Below are 19,706 nucleotides of genomic sequence, written 5' to 3'. Positions count from 1 at the left end.
AGATCTAACTGATCCTGGCCGACTGGCGGATCCTGGCCGACTGGCGGATCCTGGCAGATCCTGGCCGACTGGCAGTTCTGGCGGATCCTGGCTGACTGGCGGATCCTGGCAGACTGGCAGTTCTGGCGGATCCTGGCTGACTGGTAGTTCTGGCAGATCCTGGCCGACTGGCAGATCCTGGCCGACTGGCAGATCTGGCGGATCCTGGCTGAATGGCGGATCTAACTGATCCTGGCAGACTGGCAGATCCTGGCGGATCCTGGCCGACTGGCAGTTCTGGCGGATCCTGGCACAATGGCGGATCCTGGCACACTGGCGGATCTAACTGATCCTGGCAGACTGGCAGATCCTGGCCGACTGGCAGATCCTGGCTGACTGGCAGATCCTGGCCGACTGGCAGTTCTGGCGGATCCTGGCGGATCCTGGCAGACTGGCGGATCCTGGCTGACTGGCAGTTCTGGTGGATCCTGGCAGACTGGCGGATCTAACTGATCCTGGCCGACTGGCGGATCCTGGCCGACTGGCGGATCCTGGCCGACTGGCGGATCCTGGCCGACTGGCGGATCCTGGCAGACTGGCGGATCCTGGCAGACTGGCAGTTCTGGTGGATCCTGGCAGACTGGCGGATACTGGCGGATCTAACTGATCCTGGCCGACTGGCGGATCCTGGCTGACTGGCAGATCCTGGCTGACTGGCAGATCCTGGCAGACTGGCGGATCCTGGCCGACTGGCAGATCTGGCAGATCCTGGCAGACTGGCGGTGCTGGGCAGACTGGCGGCGCTGGGCAGACTGGTAGCTCAGACGGCGCTGGGCAGACGGGTAGCTCAGACGGCTCTGGGCAGACTGGCGGCACTGGCGGCGCTGGACAGACTGGTAGCTCAGATGGCGCTGGGCAGACTGGAGAAAAAGGCTCTGGCAGCGCTGGACTGAGGAGCACTGGTGCCTCTGGAATGAGGGCCTCTGGCGCCTCTGGCATGAGGGGCGGTAGCTCTGACAGTGCCGGACAGGCGGGAGACTGGCTGTGCTGGAGAGGAGGAAGGCTCCGGCAGGGCTGGACAGGCGAGACGCACTTGTAGGCCTAATGCGTGGTGCTGGCACTGGTATGCCGTGCATACTATGCCAAACCAACAGCTTTCTTTCTACTCTGTCCAATACATCCTCCACACTCTCAGACTCAGCACTCGGCTTCGCCGACAGCTCCAATTCCATCCATGGCTCTGCCCAGGGTCCTTTTCCGTCAAGGATCTCCCTCCAAGTCCATACGAACGATGGACAGAACGTGACAACAAGTGTAGACCTTACAGTGAAATGTGTACTTACAAGCCCTTAACCAACAGTGCAGTTCATGAAGAGTTAAGAAAATATTTACCAAATAAACTAAACTACAAAATAATAACAAGTAACATAGTAATAACGAGGCTACATACAAGGGATACCAAGTCAGTGTGCAGGGGTACAGGTTAGAGGTCATTTGTTCATGTAGGTAAGGGTGAAGTGACCATGCATAGATAATAAACAGCGAGTAGCAGCAGTGTACAAAACAAATTGGGGGGGGGGGGGGCAGGCAATGAAATAGTCCAGTGGCCATTTGATTAATAGTTCAGCAGTCTTATGGCTTGGGGATGAAGCTGGTAAGGAGCCTTTTGTTCCTAGACTTGGCACTCCAGAGAGAACAGTATATGACTTGGGGGACTGGATTCTCTGACAATTTTATGGGCTTTCCTCTGACACCGCCTATTATATAGGTCCTGGATTGCAGGAAGCTTGGCCTCAGTGATGTACTGGGCCTTACGCACTACCCTCTGTAGCGCCTATTCGGCCCGCCTTTTCCTGTAGTCCACCATCAGCTCCTTTGTCTAGCTCACATTGAGGGAGAGGTTGTTGTCCTGGCATGTCGTGTTTGGCCACGCAGTCGTGGGTGAACAGGGAGTACAGGAGGGGACTAAGTACACAACCCTGAGGGGCCCCGGTGTTGAGGATCAACGTGGCAGACATGTTGTTGCCTACCCTTACCACCCGGGGGCAGCCTGTCAGGAAATCCAGGATCCAGTTGCAGAGGGGAGGTGTTTAGTCCCAGGGTCCTTAGCTTAGTGATGAGCTTCGTGGGCATTAATGGTGTTGAACCTTGAGCTGTAGTCAATGAACAGCATTCTCTGTTGGGGCGGTATGCGAATTGGAGTGTGTCTATGGTATCCGGGAGGAGGGTGTTGATGTGAGCCATGACCAGCCTTCAAAGCACTGCAAGCCTACCGACGTGAGTGCTACGGGGAGGTAATCATTTAGGCAGGTTACCTTCACTTCCTTGGGCACAGGGACTATGGTGGTCTGCTTGAAACATGTAGGTATTACAGACTCATTCAGAGAGAGGTTGAAAATGTCAGTGAAGACACTTGTCAGTTGGTCAGCGCATGTTTTGAGTACACTTCCTGGTAATCATCTGGCTCCACAATTTTGTGAATGTTAACCTGCTTAAAGGTCTTGCTCACATCGGCTATGGAGTGCGTTATCACACAGTCATCCAGACTGTGGTGCGCTCGTGCATGCTTCAGTGTTGCTTGCCTCGAAGCGAGCATAAAAGGCATTTAGCTCATCTGGTAGGCTCGCGTCACTGGGCCGCTCGCGTCTGGGTTTCCCTTTGTAGTCCGTAGTAGTTTTCAAGCCCTGCCACATCTAACGAGCATCAGAGGCGGTGTAGTAGGATTCAAACTTAATCCTGTATTGACACTTTGCTTGTTTGATGTTTTCGTCTGAGGGCATAGCGGGATTAGTGTCCCGCTCCTTGAAATCAGCAGCTCTAGCCTTTAGCTTGATGCAGCTGTTGCCTGTAATCCATGGCTTCTGGTTGGGATATGTTTATACGTTCACTGTGGGACGACGTTGTCGATGCACTTATTGATGAAGCCGGTGACTGAGGTGGTATACTCCTCAATGCCATTGGATGAGTCCCGGAACATATTCCAGCCTGTGCTAGCAAAACAGTCATGTAGCGCAGCATCCATGTCATCTGACCACTTCCGTATTGAGCGAGTCACTGGTACTTCCTGCTTTAGTTTTTGCTTGTAAGCAGGAATCATGAGGATATAATTATGGTCAGATTTGCCAAATGGAGGGCAGGGGAGAGCTTTGTATGCGTCTCTGTGTGTGGAGTAAAGGTGGTCTTTTTTCTCTCTCTCTGGTTGCACATGTGACATGCTGGTAAAAATGTGGTAAATGTGATTTAAGTTTGCCTGCATTACATTAAATTCCCTGGCCACTAGGAGCAGCGCTTCTGGGTGAGCATTTTCTTGTTTGCTTATGGCCTTATACAGCTCGTTGAGTGTGGTCTTAGTGCCAGCATTGGTTTGTGGTGGTAAATAGACGGCTACGAATAATATAGATGAGAACTCTCTTGGTAGATGGTGTGGTCTACAGCTTATCATAAGGTACTCGACCTCAGGCGAGCAATACCTTGAGCCTTATTTGATATTAGACATTGCGCACCAGCTGTTATTGACATAAAGACCCACACCCCCACCCCTCGTCTTACCAGACGTAGCTTCTCTGTTCTGCCGGTGCATTGAAAATCCCTCCAGCTCTATATTATCTATGTCATCGTTTAGCCACGACTCGGTGACACATAAGATATTACAGTTCTTAATGTCCCGTTGGTAGGATAATCATAATCCTAGGTCATCTATTTTATTTTCCAATGATTGCATGTTAGCAAGTAGTGAGAAAGCGAAAACAGGTTTTTAGACATTTTCAAATAAAAAACAGAAATGCCTTATTTACATAAGTATTCCGACCCTCTGCTATGAGACTCGAAATTGAACTTGGGTGCATCCTGTTTCCATTGATCATCCTTGAGATGTTTCTACAACTTGATTGGAGTCCACCTGTGGTCAATTCAATTGATTGGACATGATTTGGAAAGGCACACACCTGTCTATATAAGTTCCCACAGTTGTCCGTTCATGTCAGAGCAAAAACCAAGACATGAGGTCGAAGGAATTGCCCATAGAGATCCGAGACAGGATTGTATCGAGGCACAGATCTGGGGAATGGTACCAAAAAATGTCTGCAGCATTGAAGGTCCCCAAGAACACAGTGGCCTCCATCATTCTTAAATGGAAGAAGTTCGGAGCCACCAAGACTCTTCCTAGAGCTGGACGCCTGGCCAAACTGCGCAATCGGAGGAGAAGGGCCTTGGTCAGGGAGGTGACCAGGAACCCAATGGTCACTCTGACAGAGCTCAAGTGTTTCTCAGGATCGTGGGAAAGATGGACAGTGTGAAGTGCAGCGATCCTTGATGAAAACCTGCTCCAGAGCACTGGGGCAAAGGTTCACCTTCCAACAAGACAAAGACCCTAATCGCACAGCCAAGACAATGCAGGAGTGGCTTCGGAGCAAGTCTCTGAATGTCCTTGAGTGGCCCAGCCAGAGCCCAGAATAGAACCCGATCGAACATCTCTGGAGAGACCTGAAAATAGCTGTGCAGTGACACTCCCCATCCAACCTGACAGAGTTTGAGAGGACCTGCAGAGAAGAATGGGAGTAACTCTCCAAATGCAGGTGTGCCAAATACAGGTGTGTAAGAAGACAACCCAATAAGACTCGAGGCTGTAATCGCTGCCAAAGGTGCTTCAACAATGTACTGAGGATCTGAATACTTATGTAAATGTGACATTTCAGTTTTTTATTTTTAATACATTAGCGAAAAATTCTAAAAACCTGTTTTTGCTTTGTCATTATGGGGTATTGTGTGTAGATTGATGAGGGGGAAAACGATTTCATACATAAGTCTGAATACTTTCCGAATGCACTGTATTACAAGTTTTGCAATAATTTGAGACACAGACCACCCATAGCAGTTTAAACCTAGAGCCTGGTACACGGTTCACAACAACTGGACCGTTGTCATCACTGTTCCATGATTAGTGAGGATTAGGGTTGATTTTGTAGGACAGTTGTTCAACCCTATTGTACACCTGTAGATGCTCCTCAAAGGAGGAAGGGGAGGACCATCCTCAGTGAATTGCATAAAAATGTCATTAGTGAAATATTTAAAAAATATATCCTGTTTTGCAATGAAGGTCTACAGTAGCCTCAACAGCACTCTGTAAGGTAGCACCATGGTGTAGCCGGAGGACAGCTAGTATCCGTCCTCCTCTGGGTACATTGACTTCAATACAAAACCTAGGAGGCTCATGGTTCTCACCCCATTCCATAGACTTGCCCAGTAATTCTAACTTCCGGAGTACATTCTCCAACCTATCAGAGTTCTTGCAGCATGAACTGACATGTTGTCCACCCAATCAGGATCAGAGAATGAGGGGCGGCAGGTAGCCTAGTGGTTAGAGCGTTGGGCCAGTACCTGAAAGGATCGAATCCCCTAGCTGACCAGGTACAAATATGTCATTCTGCCCCTGAAGGCAGTTAACCCACTGTTCCTAGGCCATCGTTGTAAATAAGAATTAGTTCTTATTAACTGACTTGCCTAGTTAAATAAAGGTAAAAATAAAAAAAACACGTAGAAAAATCTAGTACTGATAGCATAACCTACCAGCTAACTGGTAATAAAATGTGGTGAGTAGTAGACTCAAAGAGAAAGACAAAAGTTGAACAGTTTTGAACAAATTCAAGAGTCTTTTTTTTAAACATTTGTTTTACTTTCAGTTACTTCGCTAGCAAATGCAGCTAGCTAGTTTAGCCTACTCAAACAGAGAGATGCTATGTTAGCTAGCTGGCTATGACTATCCAACACGGGAACTTTTACAAATCACATGCTGACCAGACCGGACACGTCGCGTGCGTCGCAAAATAAATGTAGAAATCCATGTTATTCAATTATTGCACCCACACTGCTCACACGCGCCAACGAGCGTCTGCGATGCCACGGGCTAAAATAGAACTCCTCTCTCTTTCTGACGCAGATCGTGCTGAATGTCCTGCCTCTTCCATCTCCTCATTGGTTTATAGAAGCAGGTACCCACGTGCCATCTCCTCATTGGTTATACCCACGTGGGTGATTGAAAGACGAACTGTTTTGCCGGTAGTCGTGGTAATGCTATGAAAGTTTAGATGCCTATCACCATATAAGTTCAACGATGAAAAGGCCTGGAAGGAGGAGAGATGACTAGAAGCGATTCGGTTGTCCGTTTTATGTGTGGATTAATTTGTCGCAGTAGAGGACCTTGTGCAGTTCAGGTAAAATAACAACTCAATGTTTATATCCTAGGACAAATTAGCTAGCAACAGCAAGCTAGCTAAAGAGGACAAATTAGCTAGCAAGTGCAAGCTAACTAGCTAAATTGCCATACATGTTTAATGCTTTTCGATCTGTCCCCAAATTAATGTCATTTGTTCAGAGTTTGTATTGGTATTTTAACCTGTGTGTCGTGATCGCGTTTGGTGTAGGGGGACAAAATACATTTATGCACGATAGCGCACGCGTGCAGCCGGTTTGGGTTCCGTGTCAAGGTAAGCTTTTAGTTTTACAAATGCATTGCCACCGGGGCCCACAGGTGTAACTGCTTACTAACTGTACACTGTACAGCATGATTGTAGCCGGTTTACTAACTCAGGGTGTATTCATTCCGCTGATTCTGTTGAAAAACGTTCTTAAACAGAAGTTTACGGAATTAAATAGGAATAAACATATGTGAATTTGTCCAAATGAAACTTGTTTGCAACTAATACACCCTAAATCAGCTAGATGCAGGCAAGAGTGTGCAAGGCTGTAATTGAATGTGTCACTGTCTGTCACCTGAAATCTTTCTCTCGACCTGTGTGCACCTGCGTTCTAAACTTTCATTCATAGGCTAGGTTGATGGGTATTGGGAAGATTTTAGTATTATGTAGCAGCCTAGACTAATTTATCAATGTTACATTGAGCTAGGTGAATGGAATATGAATAACAGTCATCCAATATGCTGTCGTAAAAATAAGGCCATGCTCATAAAAACCAATATCGTCCTCCCTCATCTTAAACGGCACTGACCCCCACTGTTGTACACTTTTCTCACCTTCCAATAATTCATGGATTGAATATGGCATCTTTCAGGATGAATCAAACCACTGTATTGTTTTATTCAACAATATATTTAGTGTGTAAAGGCTCTCCTCGACCTTAAAAAAACAACTAATAAATACATTCCCAACCCTAATTAATCTACAAGATCAGAGTATTTTTTAATCTTAAAGGGATGGCTTTAGATAAATGTACTGAAAACCCTATTGAGCGAACACTCCACGAGATAATCTATTGGCCAGCAAGAGTGAGGGATTTTCAGCAGTTGAATTGAATGTATTCAGTATGCGCAAGGGAGCCACACCCATAAGGTAAGTCTTAATACCAACTACTGAGAAGTTCTTGAATCAAAAAAAAAAAAGAAAAGCACAGATTTTCCAAGTCTGAATCGGCCCCCATGTGCAGATGAATGGGGGCTTTCTTTGGCATGCATGATCTTTACAAGTCTTCATCTTCATTGATCCACACCAGCTCATCCACACTAATCAGCTTGACTGTGAATAGTTATTCAGCTCAGTTGTGTGATGCTGACCATGTCTCTCTTGCAGGCCATTCTGGATGTGGTGGTGAACCTCCAGTTCAGTCTAATAGAGAAGCTGTGGCAGACATTCTGGCGCTATTCCCCCTCTGACTTAGTGGAGGGCACCACCATCACAGAAAACAGGTCAGCTCTCTCTCTCTCGTTCTCTCCCTCTCTCCTGAAGGTCAGTTCTGGTGACTTTTTAAAAGGATATTCTACTCCAAAATTAGTGAAAATAAATTAATGCTGACACCATCTAAAATATCAATTCTACCTCGAGAAATGAGCCCAATTGGTAAATTAGTTAGCATAAATTATTTTTACATATTGGAACATGTTTATAGCCTGTGCATGCTCCATATTATCAGTATTCTTTTCCGCTCATGCAGGAGCAAAAAAGTCCTAGTGCACTTTGGTGCGATTTAAAAAAAGATATACTATATTTTTTACATGGATGAGTTAGTTCATTGGGACAGTGCGCGACCCCTGTAAATAATGTAAAACTTCAATCAATCAATCAAATGCAAATATTCGCTTGTCCCTTTTTAATAGCTGGGCAATGGCACACTTTTCAGCAAATAAACACCTGTTTCAAATAAATACCTGGTTAAAATTAATTGTTTACAGGGTTTAATATTTGATTTGCTACATAAAATAATTCAGTAATGACACAAACCCCTCCCACAGTAGGCCGAGTGAGATTGAGGTTAAGTGTGTGTAACTTTGAACTCCGTCTCCACAGTGGTATGAGTGAGATTGAGGGCCGTTTGCCCTGTTCCAGGCTGGTGGTGCTCTGTAGGAACGAGGCTGTGCTCAAGTGGATGAGTTCCTGTGACCACCTGATGTACCAGGCCCTAGTGGAGATCCTCATCCCTGATGTCCTCAGACCCATCCCCAGTGAGTGGCTGACACACACAGTCACACACACACTTTCTCACTCATTCCTTGTTGGGTATCAGAATTCAAATGGTGATCTTTATATAGACTGCTGTCCACTGTATCTCTCCCTCTCTAGGTGCCTTGACTCAAGCCATCCGCAACTTTGCCAAAAGCCTGGAAGGCTGGCTCAACAATGCCATGAACGTCATTCCACAGAGAATGATCCAGACAAAGGTACAGACACTCTCTCTTCACTCACTCACTCTCACACACACACACATATTGGCAAATAAACTTAAATTGCCTCTATTTTGTTTGATCCTGACTTTCCTCTCTTATCTTTTTTGACTGGCCTTGGTCTGATTTTAATTGGCTGCTGTTTGATCCTCTGTGTGTTTGATTGGCCTCAGGTTGCCGCTGTTAGTGCCTTTTCTCAGACGATGCGTCGTTACACTAGTCTGAACCACCTGGCCCAGGCAGCCCGCGCCGTGTTGCAGAACACCTCCCAGATCAATCAGATGCTCAGCGACCTCAACCGCGTCGACTTCGCCAACGTACAGGTCCGTCTGTCCCTCTGGATGGCTGTCTGTCTGCCTGTCCCTCCATCTGGCTGGATGTGGTTTGGTCTGCCTTGTCTGTGTATTTAGTTAGAGGGACACGTCTGTCCACAGTATAGCCATCTGTCATTATCTCTATGTCCTCTCCCCGCTTGAGGTTGCTGTTTATTTCATCAAGGGGCACGTGTGCATCTGTGTTTTTGCATGTTTGTTTGTGTTATCCCACACTGACCCGTCCTCGCGCTCTCTCTCTCTCTTTAGGAGCAGGCGTCATGGGTGTGTCAGTGTGAGGAGGGTGTGGTTCAGAGGTTAGAGCAGGACTTCAAGGCCACCCTGCAGCAGCAGAGCTCTCTGGAGCAGTGGGCTGCCTGGCTGGACAACGTGGTCACCCAGGTCCTACAGCCCTTCGAGGACAGGCCCAGCTTCCCCAGGGCTGCGCGTCAGTTCCTGCTCAAGTGGTCCTTCTACAGGTCAGCTACATATAAATTGAATGGGTTCTATGAGTACCATAGAATTCATCCAAATTTTATGGTGAGGAAAAAAACTCTCAAAATATATATGTTTTTGCTCCCTCAACCGATTTAAGTAATGTGTTGTGATATTTATTGTTTATCATATCAATTGATTTGGTTTGGCAGCTTATTAGCAGTTTTCCAGTGGTTGATCTCGTTGTCCTTCTCTTTGTCAGCTCCATGGTGATTCGAGACCTGACTTTGCGCAGCGCGGCCAGTTTCGGCTCGTTCCACCTGATCCGCCTGCTCTACGACGAGTACATGTTCTACCTGGTGGAACACCGTGTCGCCCAGGCAACCGGCGAGACGCCCATCGGTGTCATGGGTGACGTAAGGCCCCGATGAAATGAACACACACCACACACGCACATAATTGTAATGTTCCCATTACTCCTTGGCTCAGTCTCAGTGTGGTTTCTTTGTGCTGCTTAATGTATTGCAGTTCGATGACCTCAACGCCATGTCGCCTGCTTACATGGACAAAGGTAAGCCAACCCCAAGCTGCGTCTACAGGCTAAGTCTCTGTAGGCTTCTGCTTCCACATTACATGGAGTTATTAAGCCCTTTGAAGCCACGTCCGTTCAGCATTGCTGTGCGTCATTCTTCTTTTGTTATGCGTCGTACCTCCTCCTACCTTCGTCTCAACGTGCTGCAACTTAGAGGATAGCAGTTTCAATTATTACCCATTCAAACATGTTATGGTCAGCTGCAGTCGAGAAGCTATTGGATCATTTCACATTTTTGTGAAGTTACGTTTAATACTAAGATGTTCATAAGAAAAGGCGAGGAGCTTTTGTTAAACAGTTGCCGTGCCTAAACACCAGACTGTTACCGTGGTTACGCCATGAATATCAGTCTGAAAGAAGTCTCTGTTAAAAAATAAGCGACAGTCTCTACAAGGCAGAATGTTGAGTAAGATTATATTTAGACTTCTTTTAACAGTTGTACATGCTGTTGGTCCTTTTGGCAGTAGGAGGTGGCGATAGGGTGTCCACAAGAAAGGGCTGTTTACCCGACTTTTTGTGGCGCCTGTTGGTTCTGTCGCTTGTATTTTCCATCTGTTGCACGTAATGCACAATATGTAAACAATAGCTGAATGTAACCGAATGTAGTCGTCCGAAGCACGTTTCCTCACAATCGGCTAGAAGTGGTTGCCGTTCGGTTCGGCTCATCCGTATTGTGAAAGTATTTGTCACGTGCGAATTGCATCAGTATTGGAAATACAAACTATGCGCAGACCAACATATTGAAGGCCGGGTTGATAACACGACTCTGAAGATATTTTGTCTCACAAAAGTATGTGGACACCTGCTCGTCGAACATCTCATTCCACAATCATGGGCATTAATATGGAGTTGGTCCCCCCCTTTGCTGCTATAACAGCCACCACTCTTCTGGGAAGGCTTTCCACTACATGTTGGAACATTGACTAGAGGACTTCCATTCAGCCACGAGCATTAGTGAGGTCGGGCACTGATGTTGTGCGATTAGGCCTGGCCCGCAGTTGGCGTACCAATTAATCCAAAATGTGTTCGATGGGGTTGAGATCAGGGCTCTGTGCAGGCCAGTCAAGTTCTTCCACACCGATCTTGACAAATTATTTCTGTATGAACCTTGCTTTGTGCCCGAGGCATTGTCACGTTAAAACAGGAAAGGTCCTTCCCCAAACTGTTGCCACAAAGTTGGAGGCACAGAATCGTCTAGAATGTCATTGTATGTTGAAGCATTAACATTTCCCTTCACTGGAATTAAGGGGCCTAGCCCAAACCATGAAAAACAGCCCCAGACCATTATTCCTCCTCCACCAAACTTTAAAGTTGGCACTATGCATTGGGGCAGGTACTGTTCTCCTGGCATCTGCCAAACTCAGATTTGTCCGTCGGACTGTCAGATGGTGAAGCAGTCCGACGGACAAATCTGCCAGATGGTGAAGCGTCATCACTCCAGAGAATGTTTACACTGCTCCAGAGTCCAATGGCGGCGAGCTTTTCTCCACTCCAGTGGACGCTTGGCATTGAACATGGTGATCTTAGGCTTGTGTGCGACTGCTGGGCCATGGAACCCCATTTCATGAAGCTCTCAACGAACAGTTATTGTGCTGGCGTTGCTTCCAGAGGCAGTTTGGAACTCGGTAGTGAGTGTTGCAACGGGGGACAGACAATTTGTACGCGCTTCAGCACTCGGCGGTCCCGTTCCGTGAGCTTGTGTGGCCTACCACTTCGCGGCTGAGCCGCTGTTGCTCTTAGGCGTTTCCACTTCACAATAACAGCACTTACAGTTGACCGGGGCAGCTCTAGCAGGGGAGAAATTTGACAAACTGACTTGTTAGAAAGGTGGCATCCTATGACAGTGCCACATTGAAAGTCACTGAGCTCTTCGGTAAGGTCATTCTACTGCCAATGTGTGTCTGGAGTTTGAATGCCTGTGTGCTCAATTTTATACATCTGTCAGAAATGGGTTTGGCTGAATTCAAATCAAGCTTTCTTTTATACAGCACCTTTCAGACATGGAATGCAACACAATTTGCTTTACAGAAATAAAATAACAAAATATTTACTGCACAACATACATTGGGGCAAAAAATTATTTAGTCAGCCACTAGTTGTGCAAGTTCTCCCACTTAAAAAGATGAGAGAGGCCTGTAATTGTCATTTTCATCATTTTCATCATATTTTCCACCATAATTTTCTCATTTTGTCTGTCATAGTTGAAGTGTACCTTCAACTATGACAGACAAAATGAGAAAATTATGGTGGAAAATAAGTATTTGGTCAATAACAAAAGTTTATCTCAATACTTTGTTATATACCCTTTGTTGGCAATGACGGAGGTCAAACGTTTTCTGTAAGTCTTCACAAGGTTTTCACACACTGTTTTTGGTATTTTGGCCCATTCCTCCATGCAGATCTCCTCTAGAGCAGTGATGTTTTTGGGCTGTTGCTGGGCAAGACAGACTTTCAACTCCCTCCAAAGATTTTCTATGGGGTTGAGATCTGGAGACTGGCTAGGCCACTCCAGGACCTTGAAATGCTTCTTACGAAGCCACTCCTTCGTTGCCCGGGCGGTGTGTTTGGGATCATTGTCATGCTGAAAGACCAAGCCACGTTTCATCTTCAATGCCCTTGCTGATGGTAGGCTTTGTTACTTTGGTCCCAGCTCCCAGCTTAGCTTTTGTTTCTGGTGTCCTTTGACAGCTCTTTGGTCTTGGCCATAGTGGAGTTTGGAGTGATAACAAGTTCAGACAGGTGCCATTAATACAGATAACGAGTGGAGGACAGAGGAGCCTCTTAAAGAAGAAGTTACAGGTCTGTGAAAGCCAGAAATCTTGCTTGTTTGTAGGTGACCAAATACTTATTTTCCACCATAATTTGCAAATAAATTCATAAAAAATCCTACAATGTGAATCCTATGTCTGTCATAGTTGAAGTGTACCTATGATGAAAATTACAGGCCTCTCTCATCTTTTTAAGTGGGAGAACTTGCACAATTGGTGACTGACTAAATACTTTTTTGCCCCACTGAACATTAGATTTAAAAAACAAAAGAATGACACCAACTGAACTAAAATGCACCCTAACACTGTAGCCAAACCATCCGCAAATAGATTTTGTCCCCCCACACCAAACGCGATCACGACATGCAGGTTGAAATATCAAAACAAACCCTGAACCAATTATATTTATTTGGGGACAGGTCAAAAAGCATTAAACATTTATGACAATTTAGCTAGCTAGCTTGCAGTTGCTAGCTAATTTGTCCTATTTAGCTAGCTTGCTGTAGCTAGCTAATTTATGCTGGGATATAAATGTTGAGTTGTTATTTTACCTGAAATGTGCAAGGTCCTCTACTCCGACAATTAATCCACGCAAAACGGTCAACCAAATCGTTTTTAGTCATCTCTCCTCCTTCCAGGCTCTTTCTTCTTTGGACTTTATATGGTGATTGGCATCTCATTTTCATAGTTACCACGACGACCGACCATACTCAGTTCATCTTTCAATCACCCACGTGGGTAAAACCAATGAGGAGATGTCACGTGGATATCTGCTTCTATAAACCAATGAGGAGATGGAAGAGGCAGGACTTGCACTGTTCAGCATAACAAATGGAACTGACTTCTATTTTAGCGCTTGGCAACACAGGCGCTCGTTGGTGCACGCGAGCATTGTGGTTGCAATAATTGTATCCACATGTATGCTTACATTTATTTTGCAACGCTCGCACATGCGACGCGATTGGTGTGGTCAGCATGTAAGGTGCTTTTTTTGTTTGTTTTTTGTTTTAACATTTTTTTTTTTTTACCCTGTTTTCTCCCCAATTTCGTGGTATCCAATTGTTTACTATCTTGTCTCATCGCTACAACTCCCGTACGGGCTCGGAGTTTGAAAGTCATGCGTCCTCCGATACACAACCCAATCAAGCCGCACTGCTTCTTAACACAGCACGCATCCAACCTGGAAGCCAGTCGCACCAATGTGTCGGAGGAAACACTGTGCACCTGGCAACCTTGGTTAGCGCGCACTGCGCCCACACGCCACCGGAGTCGCTGGCGCGCGATGAGACAAGGATATCCCTACCGGCCAACCCCTCCCTAACCCGGACGACGCTAGGCCAATTGTGTGTCACCCCACGGACCTCCCAGTCGCGGCCGGTTACGACAGCGCCTGGGCGTGAACCCAGAGTCTCTGGTGGCACAGCTGGCGCTGCAGTACAGCGCTCTTAACCACTGCGCCAGCCGGGAGGCGTAAGGTGCTTTTAAGATCTCTTTTAAATATGTCCACAGTTTCAGCCCCCCTCAGGTTCTCTGGTAGGCTATTCCCGAGGCTGGGGGCATAATAACTAAAGGCTGCATCTCCATGCCTCTTCGTCCCAGGCTATGGGATAGTTAAAGGCCAGTGCTAGAGGACCTGAGGGACCTACTGGGTACATAACTTAAAAGCATGTGTGACATGTATTGGGATGCGCAATCGTTGATCGGTTTAGAAACAATAGAAGAATCTTAAAGTCAATTCTAACACTCACAGGCAGCCAGTGCAGAGACCTTAAAACTGGTGTAATGTGTGCTCTCCGTCTGGCCTTGGTCAGTACCCGTGCTGCAGCATTCTCTATGTTTTGCAGTTGACCAATGTCTTTCTTAGGTAGACCAGACAGGAGAGCATTACAGTAGTCAAGCCTGATTGTAGTAAAAGCATGGATGTGTCTCTCTGTATCAGTCAGAGAGAGAAACAGCCGCATCTTGGCAATTTCCCTCAGGTGGTAAAAAGCTATTTTGGTCACTTTCCTAATGTGTGACTCAAAGTTTTGTTCACAATCTAAAATAACACAGGTTTTTTTATCTGGTGTTTTATCTTTGCTTGTGAATTCAAATGTGCGGCTAGATTTTCTCTGTGCTTCGGCTCCAAGTACCTTTGTCTTGATTTCAGCTGGAGGAAGTTGTGAGTCATCCAAGTATTTCAATCAGTAATACAGTCCAATAATTTATCTGTGGAGCTAAAATCCTCAGGTGACACAGAAATGTAAAGTTGTGTATCGTCTGCGTAGGTATGAAAATCAATGCTGTGCTTTCTGATAATGCTGCCAAGGCATAACATATAAACTGAACAGTACCGGACCCAAAATCGAACCTTGTGGAATGCCACATGTGATAGGTTTTTTCTGAGTTATGTTCACTAAGGGTGACAAAAAAACTAATTGATTGGTTAAATAGGTCCAAAACTAATTTAGAACTGGACCTGAGAGGCCAACCTACCTCTCCAGTCTGTCCAGAAAGACGACATGATCAACAGTGTTGAATGAAGCACTTACATCTAAGAGTACAACAACCGAGAGCTGTTATCTGTCAAGATAATTTACCACTTTAACTAAGGCTTTCTCTGTGCTGTGGTGGGCACAAAAACCAGATTGGAATTTTTCAGTTGGCAATACAGTTGGCACTTAAAACAATATTTTAGCTTTTTGAACACTCATTCATCCAGAATATTTCTTAAGAATGGAAGGTTGAGAATTGCTAAGAGCTGAAGAATCTAAATAACTTTTCTTCGGAAGGGGTTTCACCATAGCAGTTTTTAGTGCAGTGAGGAAAGTGCCTGTGAACAGGCAGTGATTAACAATAGCTTGCAGTTCTTCAGATATGCAATTAAAAACTGTTTTAAAGAAAGCGGTAGGGATAAGATTGAGAAATCAGGTTGAAAGCTTAAGTTGTGATATCACTTTCCTGCGCATGTCTGTGTCAACTTCTCATCAGGCCTTGACTGAAATATGCCGCAAACTCATCACATTTCGACGTGGAGGAAGGTTCTCATAGGTTTGCGGGGGTGGGATTTATCAGGCCACCAATGGTCGAGAAGAGTGCTCTCTAATTATTCTGATTAATAAGTGATCAAGTTAGAAAAATGAGCCCATCTGGCAAATTCTAATTGCCAACTTGCGCTCTCAGAATATCATAATAGACCTGCAACTTTTACTTTCACCACATCCGCTCTGCCTTTGTGCAATTTCTCTTTAATTGATTAGTTTCCTCACTTATCCAAGGGGCTCTGCGTTTGGACGTGGCCTTTTTCAACTTTACTGGAGCTATGGCATCAATGGTTGCCCTTAATTTGCTTTTAAAGTTATCAACTAAATCATCACAAGATGAAGGCAGAATGGCTGGTGGATTATTGTTCATACACTCAATAAAATCTGTAGCAACTTCAGAGGTAAGATAGCGTTTCTTAATAATGCGTTCAGTATTACCCTGTGCTATGGGCAACAAGGTAGTAGAAAATACACAGTGGTGATCAGATAAAGCAACATCAACAATAGAGGATATGTCAATACAAAGCCCCTTGGCAATAACCTGGTATGGCTGCATCTATGGGTGTGCCCGGTAACATGTTGGATAAAGTCCATAGAGCTCAAAAGATTCATAAATTCAATGGCCTTTGAGTCCGTCTCTTTGTCAACATGAATATTAAAATCGCCCAACACAATGATTCTATCATCTTAAGGACAATAGGCAATAGTTCAGATAAACCAGTAAAGAAATTGGGGCAGTGCTTTGGTGGCCTATACAGGGTTATGGCCATCACTGGTGGCTGACATTTAAACAGTACAGCATGATGCTCAAAATACCCAAAGTCGCCAAACAAAATGTCCATAGAGCTAAGAGCATTAGTAAAAATAGAGGCTGATAGAGTATGAAAATCTGTAGTCCGAGGGGGAGGCTTCAATAAGATCGGCACTAAAGTCTGATGACGGCTATGTTTCAGCGGGAAACATGCAATCATCTTAATGCTCAGTAATGAGGCAATCACGAGAAAGATTTTACTTGTGATTGCTCTAACATTTCAAGGCACCATATTCAATGAGTGTGGGCTACTCTGCCACTGGGGCATCTGCCTTCGACGTAACCAATAGAATAACAACTAAATTATTAACGTTACAACCACATTTTCTGACAGTCTCCAATCTATCCGAATGGTAGGAGATAACAGTTTGTATAACCCCACTAGAAGGCAGAGTTAAAGGAACATACAGTGCCTTTGGAAAGTATAAAGACCCCTTGACTTTTTTTTGCAAATGTATTAATAAAATACATAAATACCTTATTTACATAAGTATTCAGACCCTTTGCTATGAGACTTGAAATTGAGCTCTGGTGCATCCTGTTTCCATTGATCATTGCCGCCCGGCCAAATTGAGCAATCGGGGGAGAAGGGCGTTGGTCAGGGAGGTGTCCAAGAACCCGATGGTCTCTCTGACAGAGCTCCAGAGTTCCTCTATGGAGATGGGAGAACTTTCCAGGAGGACAACCATCTATGCAGCACTCCACCAATCAGGCCTTTATGGTAGAGTGGCCAGACAGAAGCCACTCCTCAGTAAAAGGCACATGACAGCTCACTTGGAGTTTGCCAAAAGGCACCTAAAGACTCTCAGACGATGAAGCATGGTGGTGGCTGCATGGGGATGTTTTTCAGTGGCATTATGGAGTATTGCTTTGTCATTATGGGGTATTGTGTGTAGATTGATGAGGAAAAATCAATCGATTTTAGAAGAAGGCTGTAATGTAACAAAATGTGGAAAAAGTCTGAATACTTTCCTGAAGGCTCTGTAAGTTGGGTTACTCACAATAACCATAGTGCCATTTCTACAGGAGTTTATATGGTTTCCAAGTCCTCTGTTGCTTATTCTGACAGGGAGCACTGGAGCACTACCAGACCCTGTCTGTCGGTCTCTAAAACAGTTTGTGATGTTGCTCGAAATAAGCCTGGAACCCCTGCGTTGTTACAAAAAGAGATTTCCCTGTCGTTGGAAAGTTTTCTTCAAGTACTTGTTCGGGGCAAAGAGTTGTCTGAAATGTTCCGAAGCCCTTTGGTAGCATGGGAGGGTGCCAGATATAATTATTCTCTTCTATGTGCTAGTGAGGGTGTTTAAAACATGTTTGTAGTCCTGCCTCACTTTCGAATCCACTAATTTGAAGGGGTGTCCACATCATTTTCTGTTTTATATAGTGTTTCTTCAAAAGGACCAACCACTCAGACAACTGGTAAAATATCATTTTATTCAGCATTCTGGCTTATAGAGAGAGGTTGTGAGAGAGAACTTTCCTGATCCAAACACTCATTATTGCCCAACGTCGGGTCTTCAGGTCCATCAGCCTTTCCTGCAAACACAATGGTCCAAACTGACTAATGAGAATCCTGAAGAGTCGGCATTCTAACCCTGTACATCTGTCTGTCTGTCTACCTGTCTGTCTGACTGACTCTGTCCGCTTGTCTTTGTCTCCAGACGAGGTGAGTGAGATGGACAGTGACCTGGAGGAGGACATGGAGGAGTCTGGGGAGCCGCTGGCCAAGCGGGAGAAGGCTGAGTTGCAGCATGAGCACCAGGTGATCCAGGTGATTCAGGTGGGGGCTCTGGAGGACGGCTGTAACCCCGTGGTGGGGGTGGTGCAGCCGGGTATCCTGCACTCCCTGCCCCAGCCCCCCCAGGACCACGCTGAGCACATCCTCACCCCTTCTGCCGCCACCCCCACCATCCGCCACTGCAGCGCCACCGGCAATACCTACGCCTCCGTCTGAAGAGAGAGACGCCCACAAACCACTCTTCTCTTGATCTGTCTGTCTCTCCCTCTCTATTTCAATGGGTCACGCTGTCTCACACACACGTCTGCACTATTTCCCTCTGTCATGTGCTGTGTTTTCTCTGCTCTCCTCCGCCCCCAGGCCACTAGAGGACGATGAAAATCACCATGACCACAGCCACTGGCGTCACACAAACCGTGGATAGATTAAGAGAGCTGGATGTGAATAGGAATGTGGGCGGGCCGCCTCTGTCTGCTGTCATCCCATATTTCTGTCCTCTGGGAGTGGATGCTGGGTGAGGGAGGAGGATTGGAAGGGGGGGGGGGGCATGAGATGCTGCCAGATGTGAGACACTGACTGACCCTAGCTGTGTAGAGGGGAGGGTATATATTCAAAGCTCAAATCCAAGCCACCAGCCCCAGATGAGCGATGTGATTGATTGATAAGAGTACTCTTGGATCACTCTTAGATCGGGTTGTTTCGTATATAGTGCATATATAATAAACAAAACAGAGGTGCTGTTCTCTCACATTAGCAGATATTCCTCCCAATCATGAGGTGATATACGTTCTTACAGAGAAAGCATTGACACATTCCAGTTAAGGACCGAATTGAGTTGAACGATATGATATTTTTGGTTGTTGTTGACTTTTTTATGTATTTCAAACCTTTGTTTAGATAATGACATTCGGTGATGTATGATTGCTTGTGATGTGGCAGCTGTTTTGCGTTCTATGATTTATTGAATAGTGTATAATCGTAGCCATGATCCCCTGATAACCCCGAATGGCTTCTAGCCGTGAAGTTTGTTCTGCCCACGAAGAAAGACGTACTCTTATGCGTGCTGCTACTCTATAGAAACACGAGGCGAGACAGACGGACGGACTGGATGTACTATACCACTACAACACTAGCTTTTCTACGCACTTCATGCATCGTATGGGATGCTCTTGACTTATTGCCTTGGTTTGGTTGGATTTAGATCCTGGATAGTGTGATAAAAATGTAATTAGTTAAGACTCGTATAATCTACCTACATGTTCTCAGTGTGTGTGTGTTTGTAGTTGCTATCTTGGTAGATGTCTTCAGTTGTGAATGGACCAAAAAAAACAAACCAACCAGAGGAAACTGGCAGAGAGTGAGAGCCGTCATGGCCGCCACA

The 19,706-nt window shown here is 45.6% G+C and overlaps 1 protein-coding gene across 4 annotated transcripts in view; it reads left to right on the top strand.

The window, feature by feature from the left end:
- rfx3 (regulatory factor X, 3 (influences HLA class II expression)) overlaps positions 1-18,856 on the top strand; it is a 64,320-nt gene extending 45,464 nt beyond the window's left edge. For all 4 annotated transcript variants that reach the window (XM_046369826.1, XM_046369824.1, XM_046369825.1 and 1 more), the window contains 8 exons: positions 7,560-7,675; positions 8,274-8,428; positions 8,547-8,644; positions 8,821-8,970; positions 9,229-9,437; positions 9,656-9,809; positions 9,922-9,964; positions 18,249-18,856. In XM_046369826.1, coding sequence (XP_046225782.1) covers positions 7,560-7,675; positions 8,274-8,428; positions 8,547-8,644; positions 8,821-8,970; positions 9,229-9,437; positions 9,656-9,809; positions 9,922-9,964; positions 18,249-18,541 — 1,218 coding nt within the window. In that variant the 3' untranslated portion in view covers positions 18,542-18,856. The remainder of the gene's footprint in view (positions 1-7,559; positions 7,676-8,273; positions 8,429-8,546; positions 8,645-8,820; positions 8,971-9,228; positions 9,438-9,655; positions 9,810-9,921; positions 9,965-18,248) is intronic.
- Positions 18,857-19,706: the final 850 nt, after the last annotated feature.

The sequence above is a fragment of the Oncorhynchus gorbuscha genome, linkage group LG11 (assembly GCF_021184085.1).
Source record: "Oncorhynchus gorbuscha isolate QuinsamMale2020 ecotype Even-year linkage group LG11, OgorEven_v1.0, whole genome shotgun sequence".
Taxonomy (NCBI): Eukaryota; Metazoa; Chordata; class Actinopteri; order Salmoniformes; family Salmonidae; genus Oncorhynchus; species Oncorhynchus gorbuscha.
Note: the sequence above shows the minus strand (reverse complement) of the source record. Positions and strands in the feature narration are given on the sequence as shown.